At 34.6% G+C, this 19,210-nt stretch overlaps 1 protein-coding gene across 34 annotated transcripts in view; it reads right to left on the bottom strand.

Moving 5' to 3' along the window:
- The window catches only part of PTPRD (protein tyrosine phosphatase receptor type D), a 525,037-nt gene that overhangs the window by 164,402 nt on the left and 341,425 nt on the right, over positions 1-19,210 (bottom strand). For 21 of the 34 annotated variants that reach the window (XM_059411633.1, XM_059411644.1, XM_059411635.1 and 18 more), the window contains 4 exons: positions 16,646-17,227; positions 7,377-7,510; positions 4,491-4,635; positions 720-1,025 (listed from right to left, as the gene is read on the bottom strand). In XM_059411633.1, the coding sequence (XP_059267616.1) occupies positions 720-1,025; positions 4,491-4,635; positions 7,377-7,510; positions 16,646-17,227 (1,167 nt within the window). The remainder of the gene's footprint in view (positions 1-719; positions 1,026-4,490; positions 4,636-7,376; positions 7,511-16,645; positions 17,228-19,210) is intronic. The other 13 variants (XM_059411651.1, XM_059411653.1, XM_059411656.1 and 10 more) reach the window with 1 other exon arrangement.

Here is a 19,210-nt window from a genome sequence, read left to right as displayed (position 1 = left end):
AAAAAAAAAAAAAAAAAAAAAAAAAAAAAAAAAAAAATGGAAGAAAAAAAGAGTATCAGAGAAATAGAAAAACATGTAAAAAATGTACAAAAGCCAAGGAAGATGCTTTGAGGCCCAAAGCATTAAAGCACAAAGAGGAGTAGCACTGAAATAATAACAAAAACTGGTTGTTGATTGTTGTGTGTTTTTTTAAAGATTTCTTTTTAGCAGAATAAAAAGATTCTTGATTATATCGGTTTTCTTCTTTTTTTTCTCATATCAAAGGTTTTCCAAACAACAGATGCCAAAAATTGAATGTCGAGCATCAGTGTCTCTGAAATATGCAAGACAAAAAGGCAACAAGAAGAAAAGAAGGCAGATTTGAAAAGTTAACTTCAAAATGTAAAAGAAGTGACTAAAAAAGGCCAAGAAAAACGCAGAAGACTTTAGACGGAAGTACAGAGAATGGCCTGGATTACAAGGTCATATGAGCAAACTGTCCTTTCAAAGGGAAGCAACTTACTATGTTGAAATTGAAAAAAAAAAAAAAAAAAAATTCTCAGGCTGCCGCAAAGATAGGTCTTTTGCAAAAACTACTGAAGTTGAGCGATGCCAGGTAAAAAAAAAAAAAAAAAAAAAAAAGATGAGCAGAGAAAAACTGATTATTGTTAGCCTATCAAAAGACAGCAGACCAAGATTGTGTCAGAAGGGTGTAAACTGACGTAGCAGAGGCAACATACCATCTTCATCAGTTCGAATCAACACGGAGAAGCTCTCGGGGCCGGGGCCGACGTCTGTGTGGGCTGTCACAGTGATGCGGTACTCAGTCCATTTTTCCAGCTGTTCCAAAAGGTATTTAGTAGTGTCCGAAGGAATGCCCAAAATTTCATGAGGTTTGTCATCTTCTCCATCCACTGAGGTGTACTTGATGGAGTATTCAGTAATAATGCCATTCTGTTTTTCCACTGGTGGAGGTTGCCAACTTACCAAAATACTAGTGGAACTTGGGCTGGTGCAACTAATGTCTTGAGGAGGAGCTGACGGCTCTTATTTTGGTAGTGAGTTAAAGGAGGGTTTGAGTGAAAGGATAGGAGTGGTTGGAAAAAAAAAATGATAAAACAAAAGAAAAGGCAAAAATAAATAAACGAACAATAGGACAAAATGAAAATAAGGCTTTGAAACTTAAAATAAAACTAAATTTATGTACCTTGGCTTAGTAATATTATTAAACCAAAAAATGAATAAATGACCAAAAATAATTGTTAAATAATGGGTGGGGGGAATATGTGAACATGAAACCTTGAGATAATAGAGCCTCAAATAAAATTACCTACCTGCAATTTAAATTCTTCTAAACCAATCTCTCAGTATTCCCCCACCCTACTGTACAGACTACCCAACTTAAAAAAATCTGTAAATATTGCAAGATTTGTTACATGAGAATCTGATGATGCTTCACAGATGCTGTTTCAAGCTTTCACTTCTACATTCTAGAATGAGGGTGATTCATATACAGTATTCATTTGTGAAAGGTATAAAAATTTGCAATAACTGTTGCCCTTCCACCAATTCCAACTAAAGACAAAGAAAAGAAAGAAAAGCCCAAATATGAAAGCATTCCCTCTGACTATGCAAAAAACGGAGTCAACCTGACCAGTTTTAAGGAAAGGTGTTAATCTAGCATTGATTATAGCCCGTATACACTGAGCATGCAAAATCATTAAAGGATGAAAATGCATAGTCCAAGATTTACCTACCCGAGGGCAATGTCAGGCTTGTTGATTCTGACTGTAACTTGTACTTACCCTACATCAGCTTTCAGCTTTTTAAAAAAATTTATTAACTCTTCTTGAGACACCATTGCAAGTAAAGAATTAGATTCCACCAACAAATTTTGGTAAAATTAATAAATCTATCCCTTACAAAGTGTCAGTAACACAGCCATTAAAAAGGAATATTTTTTAAAAATCCTGAGAACCATCTGGAAAAGATATGACTTATGTGCAAATTTTTTTTCATTTTGTATGTAATTGTTCATATAAAGTAGAATTTGCATAAGAGTTAAAAGAGAAATTTTCTTATTGTCCATTCTAAAATAAAATCATCACTTTCTGAGCAATTATTTTCCATCAAATTACCCAAACATAACATTATTTGATAAAATTAAAAAAGCAATAAGAGCAATGCAACTGTTATAGTAAATTACTTTTACTTTTAAAGTTAATAATATATAATTCCTAAAGGACAAATCAGAAAGATAAGATATTTATATTTATTTATTTTAAATAGGCAATTGATGTGATAGAATGAATAAATCGTTTCTAATTTTGTGTATGTGAACATGTAGTTTGGATATTTCCTTAGACTTTGTGGGTCTTAATATTATGTAGCATCAGGTGTATCTAATTGCTTACAGGATTATCATTCTTCTTTAATTTACATGTCTTGGGTTCCTTCATTATTGTCAATCAAAATGAAAGCTCCCTGTACTGATGAAAAGGAAATTCTCATAAGACAATCTTGTAAATTTGGAGTAAGATTTGCAAAATCATGAGAATATCTATCATCTTTATTGATTCTGAATACACATTCTTATGTTTCAAATTATAAAACTATTTCATATGCATTATCACTATTCATAAAAAATTAAGTTGTTCATGTAATAGCAAGGACTCATTTGTAATTCTTTTTAAAAAGCTGATTTGGTTTTTACTACATTGGTACCTTCAGACCTCCTATTCTATGAGAATATATTCAACATCTCTTGAAACTTTTACTGTAATAAAGTAAAAAAGTAGATAAGTTTTGGTGTGGTTATAAAATGTCTGTTCTGTCTCTATGCATGTAAATAGATATGTATGTATGCATGCATGCATGCAAAAAAGTCAATTTTGCAAACCATGCAAAACAGAATGCTGAAGCATGTCACATTTCTTCTAATTAAATGTCTGAGTTTAAGAGTTATCGTCTACAATATTACTTACTAGTCTGCCCAGAGTTCAAAGCCCAATCCAAAACTGCATTAATTTACTTGCCTCTTTCTTTTAAAAGAAAGGGAATTTTATGGGAATAGGCTATAATCACTAATGGATTAAGTAATAGGATCCTAATACTTTTCATACCACTAGTCATGTTTTGAGAAAGAGAAAGAATATAACTTTTATCTTCAAAAAAATCCTGGAAGATTTTGAATTTCTATAGAATTTAGACTTGTTTATATGAAAGAAAATTCATTTCTTAGAAAATATAAATTTCATGTTCGCTGATAGGTCTAATATTAAGGTCAGCAGACCATCCTCTTTATAAAATTCAATGTATTGAGATAACACGTATCTATTGCATATATAACCATCAAAAATCACATATAAAACATACAGTATCAAAAAATACGTAGGGAAATAACTCCATAAATTATTCAATTCAAGGTAAATGGTAGTTCAATAGACTAATTATAGACATTTACTAATAAAGAGCAAACCATATATAAGTCACCAAACTTTCCATCAAACATAAACCTCCATATAATACTTTACAGAAAGCAATCTTCCCTGGACACAATGAACCCCCCTTGTGATAAACACAACTATGCTTTAGGGTAACAGTTCCAAAAAGAAATTAAACCTGAGGAAACAAAATACAATTTAGGATTGCAAATTTACTTGTGATTTTTCCACTGTTCCGAATTTGTCCAAATACAGATTTTCTATGAATGTTCCAAATTTCCACATGTACTACCTCAAGAGTTAATAATAAAGTAGTCAAATAATAATAAGGGCTAATAGGGAGGTTGAGTCATAATAAGAGGGAAGTTAATAAGTAATAAAGAGTTGAGCTTTTCTCTGAGTAGGAAAAAAAATACATGAAATAAAAACCTGTTTATTAGAAAAGTTAAAACCTGTGTGCCTACGGGTCACCTGGGGGGCTCAGTTGGGCTAAGCCTCCGACTCTTGATTTTTACCTCACATCATGATCTCAGGTTAGTGATATGGACCCGCACATCTGGCTCTGAGCAGGTGTAGAGCCTGCTTAAGATTCTCTTTCTCCATTTGTTCCTCTCCCACCCCCCGACTAAAATAAATAAATGAATAAATACAAATAAACATTAAAAAAAACCCGTGTGCTTAAAAAACTTAAAAGTTTGGTCTTTGTTACCTCTTGAATTTGTGAAGCCCTCTTGTAATTATTTGGCAGTGCTCTGAACCAAAATTTGGCTTTATAGCCTTATACGTCATTACACAGGACCTGGTGGAACCTTCATTCATTTTCCTCACAGAAGTCTTCTAACTCCTCCAACTTCCTTCAGTTTAGGAAGGCGGAGAATGGTATCTGCTATTTGGACCAAGTTGGAAACCAACATAGGTCATACAATCTCCAAAGTTGGATGCGTACTAGCATAGAAACTATGGACTGTCAAACTTATTAATTAGCCCATTTGTTTGTTGGCAGGCGAAAAGAGGCCGCAATACCTCCTAGTGGAAAAAGGAAGAAAGGAAGCAAAGAGAGACACCTACTTGACTGCATGGTTCTGGCTGATATTTCAGCTGTGGAAGCACCCAGGCCTTGAGGAGAGCGTGCGGCCAGACGGAAATAGTATAAACTGTTGGGTTTCAGTCCTTGCAGTCTATAAGATGTCCCTGGCTCAATGGTAACCCGTTGCTGGGGATAAGTAACAAAAGAACTGGGTCATTTTTGTTAAGATTCATGCAAATATTTTTAGCACACTGCCTGCAACCTCTGATGTCTGTCACTGTGGTTATAAAGTCATCAAAATATCACAAACAGAATCAACAGTGAGTAGGATTGTACCAGGGGAACTATACAAGGAAAATATCAGTGTTTAAAGGCACATTTCTACTATAAATAAGGCAACCAGAACAATGGAAGCCAGAAATCTTTCTAATGATGATGCAGTGACCAAATCGGTAAAAGAGGAGGGAAGTTGAGAGGCCACCACTCATGCCTTAAGGTGCATGTGTTGCGGAGACAAAGCCCACAACAGACACTGGCACCTGCCCCTGTAGTGGAGTCTAGTCAATGGGTGCAATTTCAAGTGAATAGATTGCCTAGCTTATCTCCCATGACATTCTGTAATTTGAATTGGGGCAAAGAAGATATGGCCAGAAGTAGCAAAAGAAACCAGTGCACAGTTTCTATGACATTGCTACAGGAGCTCAGAAACTGCAAAGTTCTGAAGGGATAAGAATCAGATGTTTACTAGGTGGATAATTTATATGAAGCCATATCATCACTCTAGACAGATTTAAAATCATTTTAAAACTTTCTTTGTGACTACGGAGCATACAGCTAGAGAAAAAAAGGCACCAACTTTTCAGCAAATTTTAACATCATAAAGGGCTTTTGAAATAAGGTTTCTTTAATTGAATGTTGTAACTTTTACTTTTCATGCTTAAGATTTGACTTGCGTTTTAGCAAAAATAGAGCTATGGATAATCAATCTCAGATTGAACATTAGCCTGTAGTAAGCCTTAAAATACATACTAATATGTAATCTAGTAATGGCATAAATAATCTCAAGGCTTTTCATCGAATAGAGTTTGCTGTTTACACAAACAGAAATCGTTCAAGGGGAATTCAAATATAAAACTAGAGAAAACATCCCTAGGGTATTCTGGCTCACAAACACAAGAGCTTTTCGAAATTTTAGATTTCCCAAATGGTAAGTAAAAATGGAATCCCCAAAGAAACAATTGTAAAACAGAGTAGGTGTGCCAACACTCACGCACCTACATCTACAGCATTCTCAAAGGAGCGCCACTCTCCTGCACTGTTTTAATCTGATTTGTTTTTTAGTTGGGTAGTGGCAAGGATTTAAAATAAATTAATGTTGAATTATGTCTTAATAAAAACACCAGTCATGGTAACTTGAGTACTTTAAGTTATAGCTGCATTTCAATTATACAGCTTTTTGAATGCTTAATTCATGGCTTTGTTAGCTAACTCTAAAAGCATTGCATTTAGATCCTGGTCTTTGGAGATTCTGCTCATTTCAAACAGCTGTAATAAGATGGAAGTTTATAGGAACATATTAATTTATTGCAGCATTCAGAATGATGCACCATAAGTTAACTGATAATATTTCATTTAGTATGTGAGTGTTTTAAAGGAAAAAGGTATTTCTGTTAAAAGTTAGGGGTTAACTAGCTTTGTGAAGATCTTCTTAAGATAAAGAACGAAAAGGTACAGTAAAATGACTTGTATGGATTGAGTTTTCACATATAGTTTCACCAACATTTTTGTCTTAATGTTCCAGACTCGATATCACAGTAATAAAAGAAAAACATTCATTAATACCATATATTCCCATCATGAAAATGTTAGCTGTATCTTAATACTGATTTCTATAATCTATGCAAAGTACACCCAAGAGGCAGTACACACTATTGGTTAAAAAGATAGATTCTGGGGGCACCTGGGTGGCTCAGTTGGTTAAGCAACTGCCTTCGGCTCAGGTCATGGTCCCAGAGTCCTGGGATCAAGTCCCATATTGGAGTCCCAGCTCCATGGGGAGTCTGCTTCACCCTCTGACCTCCTCTCTCATGCTCTCTCTCACTTTGTCTCTCTCTCTCTCAAAATAAATAAATAAAAATCTTAAAAAAAAAAAAAAAGATAGATTCTGGAACCCGACTGCTTAGATTTTCAAATCCTAGTTCTGCCATTCAGGAGTATGAGATTTGGGGAAATCTGTTTAACTTTATTTGTGCCTTCATTTTGTTATATGTGGAATTAATTAAAAGTAGAAACTGACTCATGGCACCACTTTAAGAACTGAATAAGTTAATATATGTGAAATCCTTATTATATCTCTTAATGTATGTATTAGTTACATTGATATTGTTTCTCTTTTCAGTAACTATCAAGAATTGCCAGACTTCTTCAGTTTACAATTGTTTTATTGGCATAGCATACTCAAACATTATATATACTCCATTCATATCAAATAACTCTTGGCACACAAATAAACATTTGTTACTGGGCCTTCTCTGACACCAGCTTGGATAAATCCATCCATCCAAAGCCTTGGAGTCGTTTGACTTAAGTGCTATATGATGACTTAAGCACTATAAGGCCGAAGAGAAATAAAGGAGGTCCCTAAGTCTCATAGGGTATATTCTTTTAGATACTTTCAGAAGAAGCTCAGAAACCTGGAAATAGAGACAAGAGCTGTTTTGGTGTTGGTCTTTGCCCCATTCTACCCCCCAAAGTCTTGAAATCAATATTCTGATTTTTTTTTTGGTCAAGTTCCTTCTTTGATGAAGAAATCTTTCCTACAAAAGTCCTCTACAAATGTCTGACCTTTGGGCAGAAATTTGGCAAATACTCAAAAGTACAGTAGGCCCCAATATAGTGCATGACCAGAAGGTGAGAAACAGTCTTACCTCCTCTCCATGCTCCCCATCTTTGTAGACCAGTTCATAGTTAGCAATAGTGTCTGAACGTGGAGGTGTCCAAGACAGCAAAATACTTGTTTCAGACTCAGGTTCTGCTTTGAAGTTTAGTGGTTGCCCTGGCACTAAAAACAGGAAGGCAAAGGACTGAGTTCATCATCACCATGGGTGTTCAGAAACTCTTCCATTAGTGCATCCATTTAAACCTCTCCAAATGTGTAAACACGTGTAGCTTAACAGACAGCTGGGTCCTTAACATTGTTTATAGTCCATTTTTCCTCCTTCAAAGTACAAGAATATTTTTAACATGGCACTTGTTCTTGATCAGTTTAAAATCTATATAAGATAGAGAGTTATCACACATAGAATAGAGCATAAATCTGATAATAAATCTGATGTCACAAATAATAAACTTACTTCATAATATTATTGTGATAAATAAGATGATTTATATAATGCATTTGTAATCAATATTGTCTAAATCATAACAAGTGCTAAATACATAAAAACCATTGCTATTTTACAACTGGGAATTTGTTCTTTAGCACTGCATTTCACTTTTAAAATTATTTCCAGTTTGGTTTATAAAATCCCACCTTTGCTACATTAACAAAACCTACTGGTAAACCAGAATTATGTAGTATTTTTTCTTACCAACCCACATTTTGAAAAAGAGGTTAAGAAAAAAAAAGAAAACTATCACTTATAAATAATTACTTCTAAATCCCTAATTAACTTTCTCTTTTTTAAAAGGTTTTATTTACTTATTTGTCAGAGGGCCAGGACTCTGGGATCATGACCTGAGCCAAAGGCAGCTGCTTAACCAACTGAGCCACCCAGGAGTCCCAAGATACTCATTAATTTGATGCCTCTATCTATGAACAGGGTATCTTTTTTTTTTCTTTTTTCTTTTTTTTTTTTTTCTCTGTAAGTATTTACTCAGTCAAAAGAAAATCAAAGAGCAAGAGCAAAAGAAGGGGGAAAGAGGGAAAAATTAACAGGAAAATAGAAAAGTAAATAGAGAACACACTAGTTCTAAACGGGAAATACCAAACATGCTAGAAGGAGCAACAATGGAGGCCAAGAACAATCAAACAGATGGGGACGTTATGATTAGATGTTAATATTCCGAAGATTAAAGGGGTTCTTAAGCCTAAAAATACACACACATACACATATGTGTGTGGTCACTTCTTTCTATCTACTTTTGTTTCCTTTTTTCTTTCTCCCAACTTCCACAAGTCTGAGAAGGAAGAAAGCTTTGTGATAACTCCTGACTTAACCAAACTGGAACACAGTATTGTCAAGAATTAAAAACAAGAACAGAACTAAAGGGCTGCTCTCAGGATAATAATTGCTTGTTATGTATTTCCTCCCTGTCTAATGCTAATAATAAATTGACATTAATTGAAAACATCTTGGAAATCTAATTAACTTTTTCTTAAACTGTTTACCTTTTTTGCTTTTAATTTGTCTTGGGCAAATTCCCAGTGGGCCTCAATGTTTCATCCTTGTTTAGTGACACAAATTTCATCTGACCCTCCAAATCTAGTAAGACACTTCTCCTTCTAAATAATGAGTTAAACAGGCTCAGAGCTTCAGAGGGTGTACTGTTCATTTTATTCTTGAACAAAGTAAGTAGTGGTCAAGAAACTTCAAATAATATATACAAGGTTCTCCTTGTTTGCTCTATCTTGCTCTTCTTTTGAAGTGGTCTGGAGGGTAATTTAATAGATGTTAAATTGTGGTAGAAATACAAATGTCCAGGGTGCCTGAGTGGCTCAATCTGTTAAGTGTCTGCCTTTGGATCAGATCATGATCCCAGGTTCCTGGGATCAAGTCCTCCATCTGCTCCCTGCTCAGTGAGGAGCCTCCTTCTCTGTCTGCCCCTCCCTCCCTGCTCCTGCTCACTCTCTCAAATAAATAAAATCTGAAAGAAAGAAAGAAAGAAAGAAAGAAAGAACGAAAGAAAGAAAGACAGTGTCCAGAGGTATCAGGCAGATCACTTAGAGAGCATGGAAACCAGGTGGGGTCTGGGATCAATGGGAAAGTGCCTGGCACACCTGAAGGCATTGATAGTTTTCAACACCAAATGATTGCAGCTTTGTGCAGTGCTGGTCCAAGTTTGTCTGAACTTCTGATTTTTCAACAGAAGTTGACAGTGGATCCTGTCTGGAGTCACAGCTGAACCAGAGGGGAATTTTCTTTTGGTTCAAGCACCTTGGTGATTTTAAGATTTTATTAATCTTCGAGCACGTGCACGCGATGGAGAGCACAGGTCAGCAGCATGGTGGGGGCCGGGCAGAGGAAGATGCCTTGCTGAGCAGGGAGCCCAACTCAGGGTTCCATCCCAGGCCCCGGGGTATCATGAGCCCAAGGCAGATGCTTAACCTACCAAGCTACCCAAGAGCTCCTTCGTGATATTTTTATTCAGCTCCTAGCACAGTGATGAATTTAAACCCAACCGTAGTTTGAGGATACCTCCAGAGATGCTTATCTTTGAAGGCAGGGAAAAAAGTCTACACAAGGTGTTTTCTGTTTGAAAGGTTGGAATTTTTTCTTCTTTTAGAAAAAAAAGAAGAAGAAGAAGTTGACAGTGAATCTTCTAGGTAAAATCTTTCAATTTTTAACCATTGGAAATTAATTGAATTAAATTAATTGAAAAACACGATAGGGGGCAAATTATGTGTCTACTGGCAAAATCCAGCAAATGGATCAGTGTTTTAAAAGACTTTTTTATTATATCAGGCTCTATGTTCATAAACACCTTAAAGTGCCACTACTTAGATCTCACTGGGAATTGAAGATTCACTTAGAGTTGCTTCCTCAAAGTCATTTAGCCATGTTGAAATAACCAGAATAAAACTGAGGCATCAAAGTAAAGGAAAAAAGCTATGAAACTAATGGATTTAGTTTTATATTCCTCAAACATAGTAGTCTTAATGATAATATATGTATATGAAGAAGCACTTCAGGGGGCTCCAAACGGTCTTATTTCTTTGTACTTTATTATTTTTCTTCTACTTATTTCTCTGTACTATTTGGAAACACAGAGAGTACTTCATGTTCGGTCAGTTATGGTGGCTTTAGATTCTATCTCCAAATGTTCTTACAGTCTTTACAACTCAAAGTTATTGTCATTCTTTCATCTTCATTTCTTGTTTGTCTGTGTCTATTTTACTATTAAGAACTTTTCTGTGTTGTAGCATTTTCCTCATCAATTAACTGAACATAAATTTTATAGGAAACTCTGAGATTCTGGAAACTCAAGGAAAAAATTTAAAAGGCCCATCCAGAAACTTCAGTGCAATCGTTCTACATTAGCAAGGGAGATGTGATATTATTGACCATAAGCCAAATTTAGAATTTAGATGTGGACAGAGGAAAGGGAGGTAGAACTTACAATTTTTCCTTAAACCTATATTCAAGAAATGTTTGTATTCTGTCAAGTGGTATCAAGATTATACTTTTCTTCTTGATTATTTAATGTCCACAAGAAAATATAAACATGAACTATCAAGTCTCCCAAACAAGATTATAATCCCATTGGTGAATGTAAAGTATTTGAGTAGTACTGCTATTATATTCCATATAAATATCTGAGCCACTCAAATAAAGAATGAAGAATGAAAGAGAGATGAAGAATATCCGTATGTCATCTGAAATGCTGATAATATTAGAAGAAATCAATATTTAAGTAAAATTAAGTAAATATCTCTACGGAGAAAAGGGTTATCATGTAGTAAGTAGATAGCCAACAATTTCACTTAGCCATATTATAAATATGAACTATTATCAGAGAAAGTTAAGTCATTATTGCTAAAATGCTTAGTATTTTAATAAGGTACACATTTGAAAATGTACCTAGCATGTTGATAAATAACAACAATAATAAAAGCAATGGCCAGAGTTATAAAGGTAGTAAAACAAAGCAAAATTCAAAACAAGGAGTCTGATTTATAAGTGCTAAAAATATGTCATTGATAAAATAAGTACTTAATAGGCAAGTACCTGCACACATTTTATTCTCAATTGTCATTAAATTATCAGTGTGAAAAGTTAAATTTACATCTAGAGTTCCTTTACTCAAACTTCTTTTAGGTCCTTTGCTAAAACTATTTTAAGAAGGCATTTAAATTGGACTCAGAAGCTAGGAAGTTGGAAATTAGTCTTTTTCTAATTCGCTTATTTAGACCTGTTGACATATACTAATGAAATGATTTAGTAAGTTCTAGAAACCTAAAATGTCATGTCTTTAAATATCATAGTTTTCTTTTTGTTTGTTTGTTTGTTATCCCCCCCCCCCCCCCCTCCGGCAATGCTCAGCATTTGGAGTAGAATCAGCTTCTTCAAAAAGTTTAAGGTCGGTACTACTCAGTATTTATTTAGTAAACAGACATAACTATTTTCCTTCTAAAAGCCTATACTAGTAAAGTATACACATAGAAATCAGTAGACTTTACCCAAGATTCTATTAAATGGACAGAAAAATTAGAGGTTTTCTAAAGAAAGAAAAAAGAAAGACAGGATTCAACAGATTTATAATGGCTTCAATTAGCATGAGCATCAGGCAACATTTTAGGGCGTTAGGTTTTAGATGTAATTTACTACATCCTGTATCACAGTTTTATTTGTACTTATTTTATACAATACAGTTACCATATATTCCTATTATAATAATCTATATAATAAAAATGTACAAAAAGACATCCTTTCAAAATGTGTATTCTAATAGTAGATATCTTTTTCTAGCACAATATAAATTCTTCCTTTGACAAGGACCATATACTGCATTCTCCATATTTTTAAGGTAAACTAGTGGCAAGCGACCGCACTGCCAAGAGTTAAAGCTATGGAAAAATTGGAAGATTAACCCATGTTTCTAGAAAATAATTAATTCAGAGTCCAATTTTAAACAAAAATAGGACTATTGTTGCCAGCGAATTAAAGATTAAAAAAATGAACATCTTTTAGATATAGAAGACATAGACATTTATATCTTTGTATCTATGAAATTAAAATATACTTGAGAAATTTATACATCTTAGTGAATTTTCATAGGCTTGGAAAGATAAAATTGTAGTAAAAATAATTATATCCTCAAATTTTCTATAGACCCTCTAAAAGAATATTCCACAATGATTTTATGTTTTTCCCTAGCTATGATCTTAAGAAATATTTAGTCAGCAAGGAAAAAAAAAAAGGAGAAGCTCAGCATTAATTATATTAGAACTAATATCATTGTATTTGGCAGGTGTCCACTAACATCAAATGGCCTTTGTTAATTAAAGCTAGGGAACAGATCAAATCATTGTGCTATTTTGGAAGGTTTTCTTAGCCTATTGATCTTGGCAGGCACAAGTCATTATGTCATTATATATCTTCTCAATCAATGGGTATTAAAAGTACAACTATTAAACAAGGTTCTTGGAAATAATGTAAAAATACTCAGAGATTGGGAACAACTCTTCTAATGCATCGGTGACCCACTTATCCAGATTTTTCCAATTTCAGAGTCCCTGGATCACATTACTCAATTGTATCTATTGTAGCACTGTCTTAAGTAAGTTATGGGTTATGACTTATGTCATATTATGTCCTTGTGATAGATAAAACCAAATATGTACTATTTAACATCAGTTCTATATCTTTAAATAAACTGTGACAAAAGGCATTATTGTCTGTCTTCTCTGTTCTGAATATAAAGATTCTCATGATTCCCAAGGCTTCTTACATTTTAGGTGAATTTGTTTCCAGGAAGTATCTGGTATCTAAGATACCTAAATCTTCCTGATATCAGGGGGAAAAAAGTTATAAAACATTATGGATTCTTATGTTTAAATCTGTGGTTTGAAAACTTAGAACCAAATTTACCAATCAAGTATAATAACCTATGAAAAGAGGCATTCCTTTCTCTACTTTCAGATAAACCTTTTTTTTTAATATCTAAATAGTTTAAAGTACTTTTGTACTAGGATAATATAACAGCTACCTCAAATATTTTAGAAGTAAATTATATATAATTCTTTAATAAAGATATGAATAAATGAATGACTGTGTTTACTCTGTTTATTGAGCACCTGGTAGGCACAAAAATCTAGCAGACACTGAAACTATCACAAAAACAAATTATTAATTTAAAAATAATAATGCTTTAAAGTAGCTAGGGTGCCTGGATTTAAATTCTGCTTTCCCACTTACCAACATTATGACCACACAAAACAAGTTCCTGAATCTTCTTCAATCCTCAATTTACTCATTGGCAAATGGGGTAATTCCACATCTACCAAACTGGGTAGCAATATTAGTACATGCAACACTCACAGTACCAGTATATGTAGCTGTTTTTATTATGATGATGATTATATAGTACTTACTAAGTTATAAACTATTTCTATCCATTACCTAATCTATCACCCTGCAATGGATTGAAGTGTATTCCACAAAATTTTATATGTTAAATTCCTAACCCTCAGAATGTGACCTGATTTGGAAATAAGATTTTTGCAGATGTAATTATTTAAGATGAGGTCACTTGGTTGGGCCCTCATCCATTATGACTGGAATCCTTATGAAAAGGGTAAATTGAGACAAAAAGCCACACACACACAGAGAACACAATGTGACAATAAGGCAGAGATCAGGGTGATGCCTCTCCAAGCAAGGAACAGCCAAGATTGCTAGCAAACCAACAGAAGCTAAGAGAGAAGCCCTGAAGCTGCCCTGAGAAAGAACAAGTTCCATGTACCATGATCTCAGACTTCTAGCCATTGGAAGGGAGAGACAGTAAAATTAAAGTTGTTCAAGCCACCCAGTCTGTGGTATTTTGTTACAGGAGCCCTAGAAACCAAATACTACCTCTAAACTCTATAAGGTGGTTATTATTTTTGATGGTAAGAAAACTAAAGCTCAGAGAAGTGAAGAAAATTGTCCAGGGTTATAGAGCTAAAAATGGTATACTGGATATAAACTCTGGTTATATTACTCTGAAACTAGGCATTTTAAAAAAATCACCACTGAGGGACACCTGGGTGACTCAGTCAGTTTAACATCTGACTAGTGATTTCAGTTCAGGTCATGATCTCATGGGTGGTAGGACAGCCCTATATCTGGGCTCCATAGTCAGCATGGAGTCTGAGTTTCTCTCCCTCTGCCCCTCCTTGCAATTCTCTCTCTCTCTCTCAAATAAATAAATAGATCTTTAAAAACTATATCACCATAGGGACACCTGGGTAGCTGAGTTGGTTAAGCCGCTGCCTTCGGCTCAGGTCATGATCCCAGCGTCCTGGGATCGAGTCCCACATTGGGCTCCTTGCTCAGCGGGAGCCTGCTTCTCCGTCTGCCTCCGCCTGCCACTCTGTCTGCCTGTGCTCACTCTGACAAATAAATAAATAAAATCTTTAAAAAAAAAAAAGTGCTTTAAAAAAAGAAAAACTATATCACCACTGAAAAATTAGAAGAACTGAAAGCGGAACACAAGTATATGTTCTTTGTATATACTTTCTTTTAACTTTAAATGGTTAGGAATCTGCTAAAATAGTGTAATAAAAAATAATGTCATAATAGTTGACCAGTTTTAGTCAAGAAGAAGAACAGGAGGACAAGATGCTCAGATTTCTATACTTTCTAATACAAGATATATGGAAAAGTTAATTACAGTGTTTTCCCATGTATTAATATAGCAAATAAGTACAGAAGAAATATAAAACTCAAGTAGGGAAAATATATGGATGTTTTTTAGTATAATTGTGGCAAGGTATATATATATATATATATATATATATATATTACAGCTATCTTTCATATTATTAGAGAAAATAATATATCCATGAACAAATAGCAGGAACCCAATAACAGTATAAAAATAAAACAAAGTGAAGCAGACTGTAAATATATTCTGAGATCTCTAGTAGCTAGAGAAAATAGGTAAACACTCTCAGTGGCATGATTCATAAAGAATAAAATATGAAAACAAGTCAGGGTTAAACATAGGTTTATCTAGTCCTAACCCATCAGAGAATTCATTCCCAAGATTACCAGTGAGTTACACTTAGAGATTATAGCTATGTCCAATAATATGGTTTTTTATTAATATGTTTTTTATCTATATTCTCAGAACAAACCAATAGCATACCACCAAAACACTGAGTTTTTTTTTTTTTTTAAGATTTTACTTATTAATTTGTCAGAGAGAGAGTAAGTGCACAAGCAGAGGGAACAGCAGGTATAGGGAAAAGCAGGCTCTCCACTGAGCAAGCAGCCCAGTGTGGAACTTGATCGCAGGGCCCTGGGATCATGACCCAAGCCAAAGGCAGCCACTTAACTGACTGAGCCACACAGGCATCCCCAAAACACTGAGATTAACACAAGTTACAAGATGCCAACACCTCATAGGAGTTAAATTAATAGCTCACACATGTTCAAGAATAAACTTTACAAGAAAGTTGCTATGTCATATCGTCAACCCAAGGCAAAATTGATCACTTTGAATCAAAGGCCAGAGAGGTCTCATATCCGCTTATGAAAACAGAATCACTAGAATGGCCAAGGGTTTCTCCATAAAATAGTGTGATATCTGCCTGAATGCCGATGAAAATGAGTCAACGAGACCCCAACATTTGATCTAGGATCTTGACAACTGTCTTTCTCCACCCATGAAACCATACAAAGAAAAAAATTCAAAAATCCATTAGGAGCATATATATATGCTCCTAGTATATATATATGCCCCCAGTGGGTAGCTTCCTGGAAAATAGAAGACATTTAAATGTGTAAGTAAGTAAGTAAGGGAGCAAGGCTCCCTGACAGTTTTATTTTTAACTTTATCTTGAACCACCCAATCTTTCATAATGAAATAATGAAATAATTCATATTTCATAATGAAATGAAATGAAATAATTTTGTAGGGGTATTCTATCAGAGTCACTAGTATAAAGCAACATATTTCTATTCTCAAAATGCTGCATGGAGGGTCCATTCATCTATCTCATTCAGAAAAATCTTCAAGTCACTTGGGTACAATTTTTTTAAAAAATGCATCCCTCTGCTTAAAAGTATTACTTTTAAGTATATAAAAGTAGTCTTTCAGGGGTCCATGCCTATCCCGCTCCAGATGCCTTATCTTAACCTCATTTAGAAACTCTAAGTCTCAAAGATTAAAATTCATAGTTATCTTTGTCCTGTCTTTGTTTTCACCATTCACACCTCTTAGTGGCTACTCCTTCCCTCCTGCTCTACTCCCCATCCACAATCAGACTTACCTCCTGTCTGAGTGATGACTTGTATGTCACTAGAAAGAGGACCATCTCCAATTGAGGTAAAAGCCAGAACTTTGACAGAATATGTTTTCTGGGGCACTAAGTTGCCAATAGTAGTGATTTGGCTGTCAGCTACATTATGCTTCATCCAGTTGTTGACGTGCTGAGTGGGATCCATTGTATAATAAACTCTGTATCCTTGGATCTGTCCATTTGGTTCTTCAGGCTCCTTCCACTGTACCAAAATGGTGGTTGAACTTAACATCCGCGCCTGGACATCCCGTGGGGCACTGGATGGTGCTTGTTCTGAGGTTTGCGTTAGCACAGGCTCACTAGGAGGTCCCCGCCCAATGTTATTGACAGCAACAACCCTGAATTCATAATCCGAGTAGGGACTTAGTCCAGCCACACTGTAGCGTGTCGTTGCCACCCCATCAATTTCTTTGTAAGGTTCCTCAGAATTTTTAGGTTTATGTTGAATGATGTAGTAAGAGACAGGCTCAGGGTTCCCAGAGTCCCATGTCAACGTGATGCTTGTGGCTGTGCTCTCAGTCACTACAGGAGTTCCTGGAGGTTTGGGTAAGGCTGAGAGGAAAAAGGACAGTGAATACCCATCATCTTTAAGGTATTACAAAGATCCATAAATTCTATATTGGAATGAGGATTATTTATCTACTGAAGATTTGATTAGATTAAATCATAACAAAAGATTGTTTTTGAAGTGGGTAGGCTGTACAGTAAGATGCATAGGGGGACAAATCCCATTTTGTCAGAAATACATTAGAGCCCTGTGATTTGAAGCTTGTGTTCAAACCCGCCAGTTATTAGCTATGTGATCCTGGATGCATGGCATAACCTCTCTTTGCTTTAGTTTTCACATGTGGAAAATGGGAATAAATATCACTGGGTTGTATTGTACAGCTGGGTAACTGTATTTCATGAGTTTGCTGAGAAGATTAATGAGCTACTCCACTAATGTTCTCAGAATGTATCTAGCACCCTCAAAAAACATTAATTGCAATTATTATTATTACTATAACCAAGAGTTTGGCCAATTAGCTCCTTGCTTCAAGAAATACACAATACAACTAAATGCCAACACTGAAAAGAACACAATTTAGAATATATTTAATGGCTTTAAATCACTATGGAACAATAATACCAATATTGTTTTTCAGTTTTAAGACTAGATAATATTACTATAATTAAAAAATAATAATAATAATCTAGGGGCACCTGCGTGGTTCAGATGGTTAAGCATCTGTCTTTGGCTCAGATAATGATCCCCAGGTCCTGGGATCTAGCCCTGAGTTTGGTTCCCAGCTCAGAGGGGAGCCTGCTTCTTCCTCTCCCTCTGCCCTTCCCCCCACTCATGCTCTCACTCTCTCCCTTTCTCTCATTCTCTGCGTATCTCAAATGAATAAATAAAATCTTTAAAAAACCCAAAATAATCCAACCAAGAATTTTAAGGTAAAAATGAATAAAATTTTAATTAATTTCAAATTCATGTTTTTAGTTAATTTTCAAAGATGTTATTAAACTATATTCACAAATTTTTAAAGTAGTTTACTATCATAATATTAGTCTATATTCAGTATCAGCAATACTTAAACTCGTACTACCAGCTAACTTTTGAGAGAAAACCCAGAATGTAACACCCAAATGATCAGTACTTTTGTACCCTTTTTCCTTGACAGCATAAAGGCAAAAAGTATAGTAATCTCTGGAGTGACAGCTTTTCAAGAGTCAGAAACTTGTACTTGATTACAGATGTAACCCCAATACCTAGAATACTGCCTAGCAGTGTTAACTGAATGAATGCCTAATTGAGTGAATGAGTCAGGATGCATTCTCCTCACTCTCTTCCACTTGCTATTTTTGTTTTGATTTACTTTTTGCCTACAGAATTCACCCTTACATTTATTTATTTTTGAGGTAGCAAGAGTAGAGAATGACAAGAGCCTGGAAAACAAAGATAAGAAGTTGAACAAGATATTAGTTCATGTGACTCCTGATTTTGAATTCCTGAAGGTCTTCCGTAAACCTTCAAATATTTGCAACTGAAATAGTTATTATAAGAAAGGTGATTCAATATTTGTATATTACTCTAAGAACTATAGAATGATAATATTTGGCCAAAGGATTTTACTGAAAATAATAATAAAAAGCCATTTGAACAAATGTTCAAATACTCTGGATTGGCATTTTTCAAAACAGTATATGATCCACATTTTCCTTAGATGTGTTTCTGAATTATTAAGGTAAGTAGAAATATTTCTAATTAAATATGTGTATACTGATACTTAACACATTAGTTTTGCTGTCACATTTATTGTACAGTATAGGTTTTGTGCCTATAATGTATGGATAAGTTTAAGAATGCTTAAAAGAGTTACCGACACTCAATACAACATTACTATTTTAAGTGACTAAATGGTGACAATGGCATGTACTTTTGTTCTTATGTCACATTATTGCTTTTTATATGGCATATATTTGATATACATGCTTGGTGGGGATATGACACCAATTACAATATGTGTGTTATATTTTTTAGGAGCATATGTC

Source organism: Mustela nigripes, chromosome 9, assembly GCF_022355385.1.
Source record: "Mustela nigripes isolate SB6536 chromosome 9, MUSNIG.SB6536, whole genome shotgun sequence".
In the NCBI taxonomy this organism is placed as follows: Eukaryota; Metazoa; Chordata; class Mammalia; order Carnivora; family Mustelidae; genus Mustela; species Mustela nigripes.
Note: the sequence above shows the minus strand (reverse complement) of the source record. Positions and strands in the feature narration are given on the sequence as shown.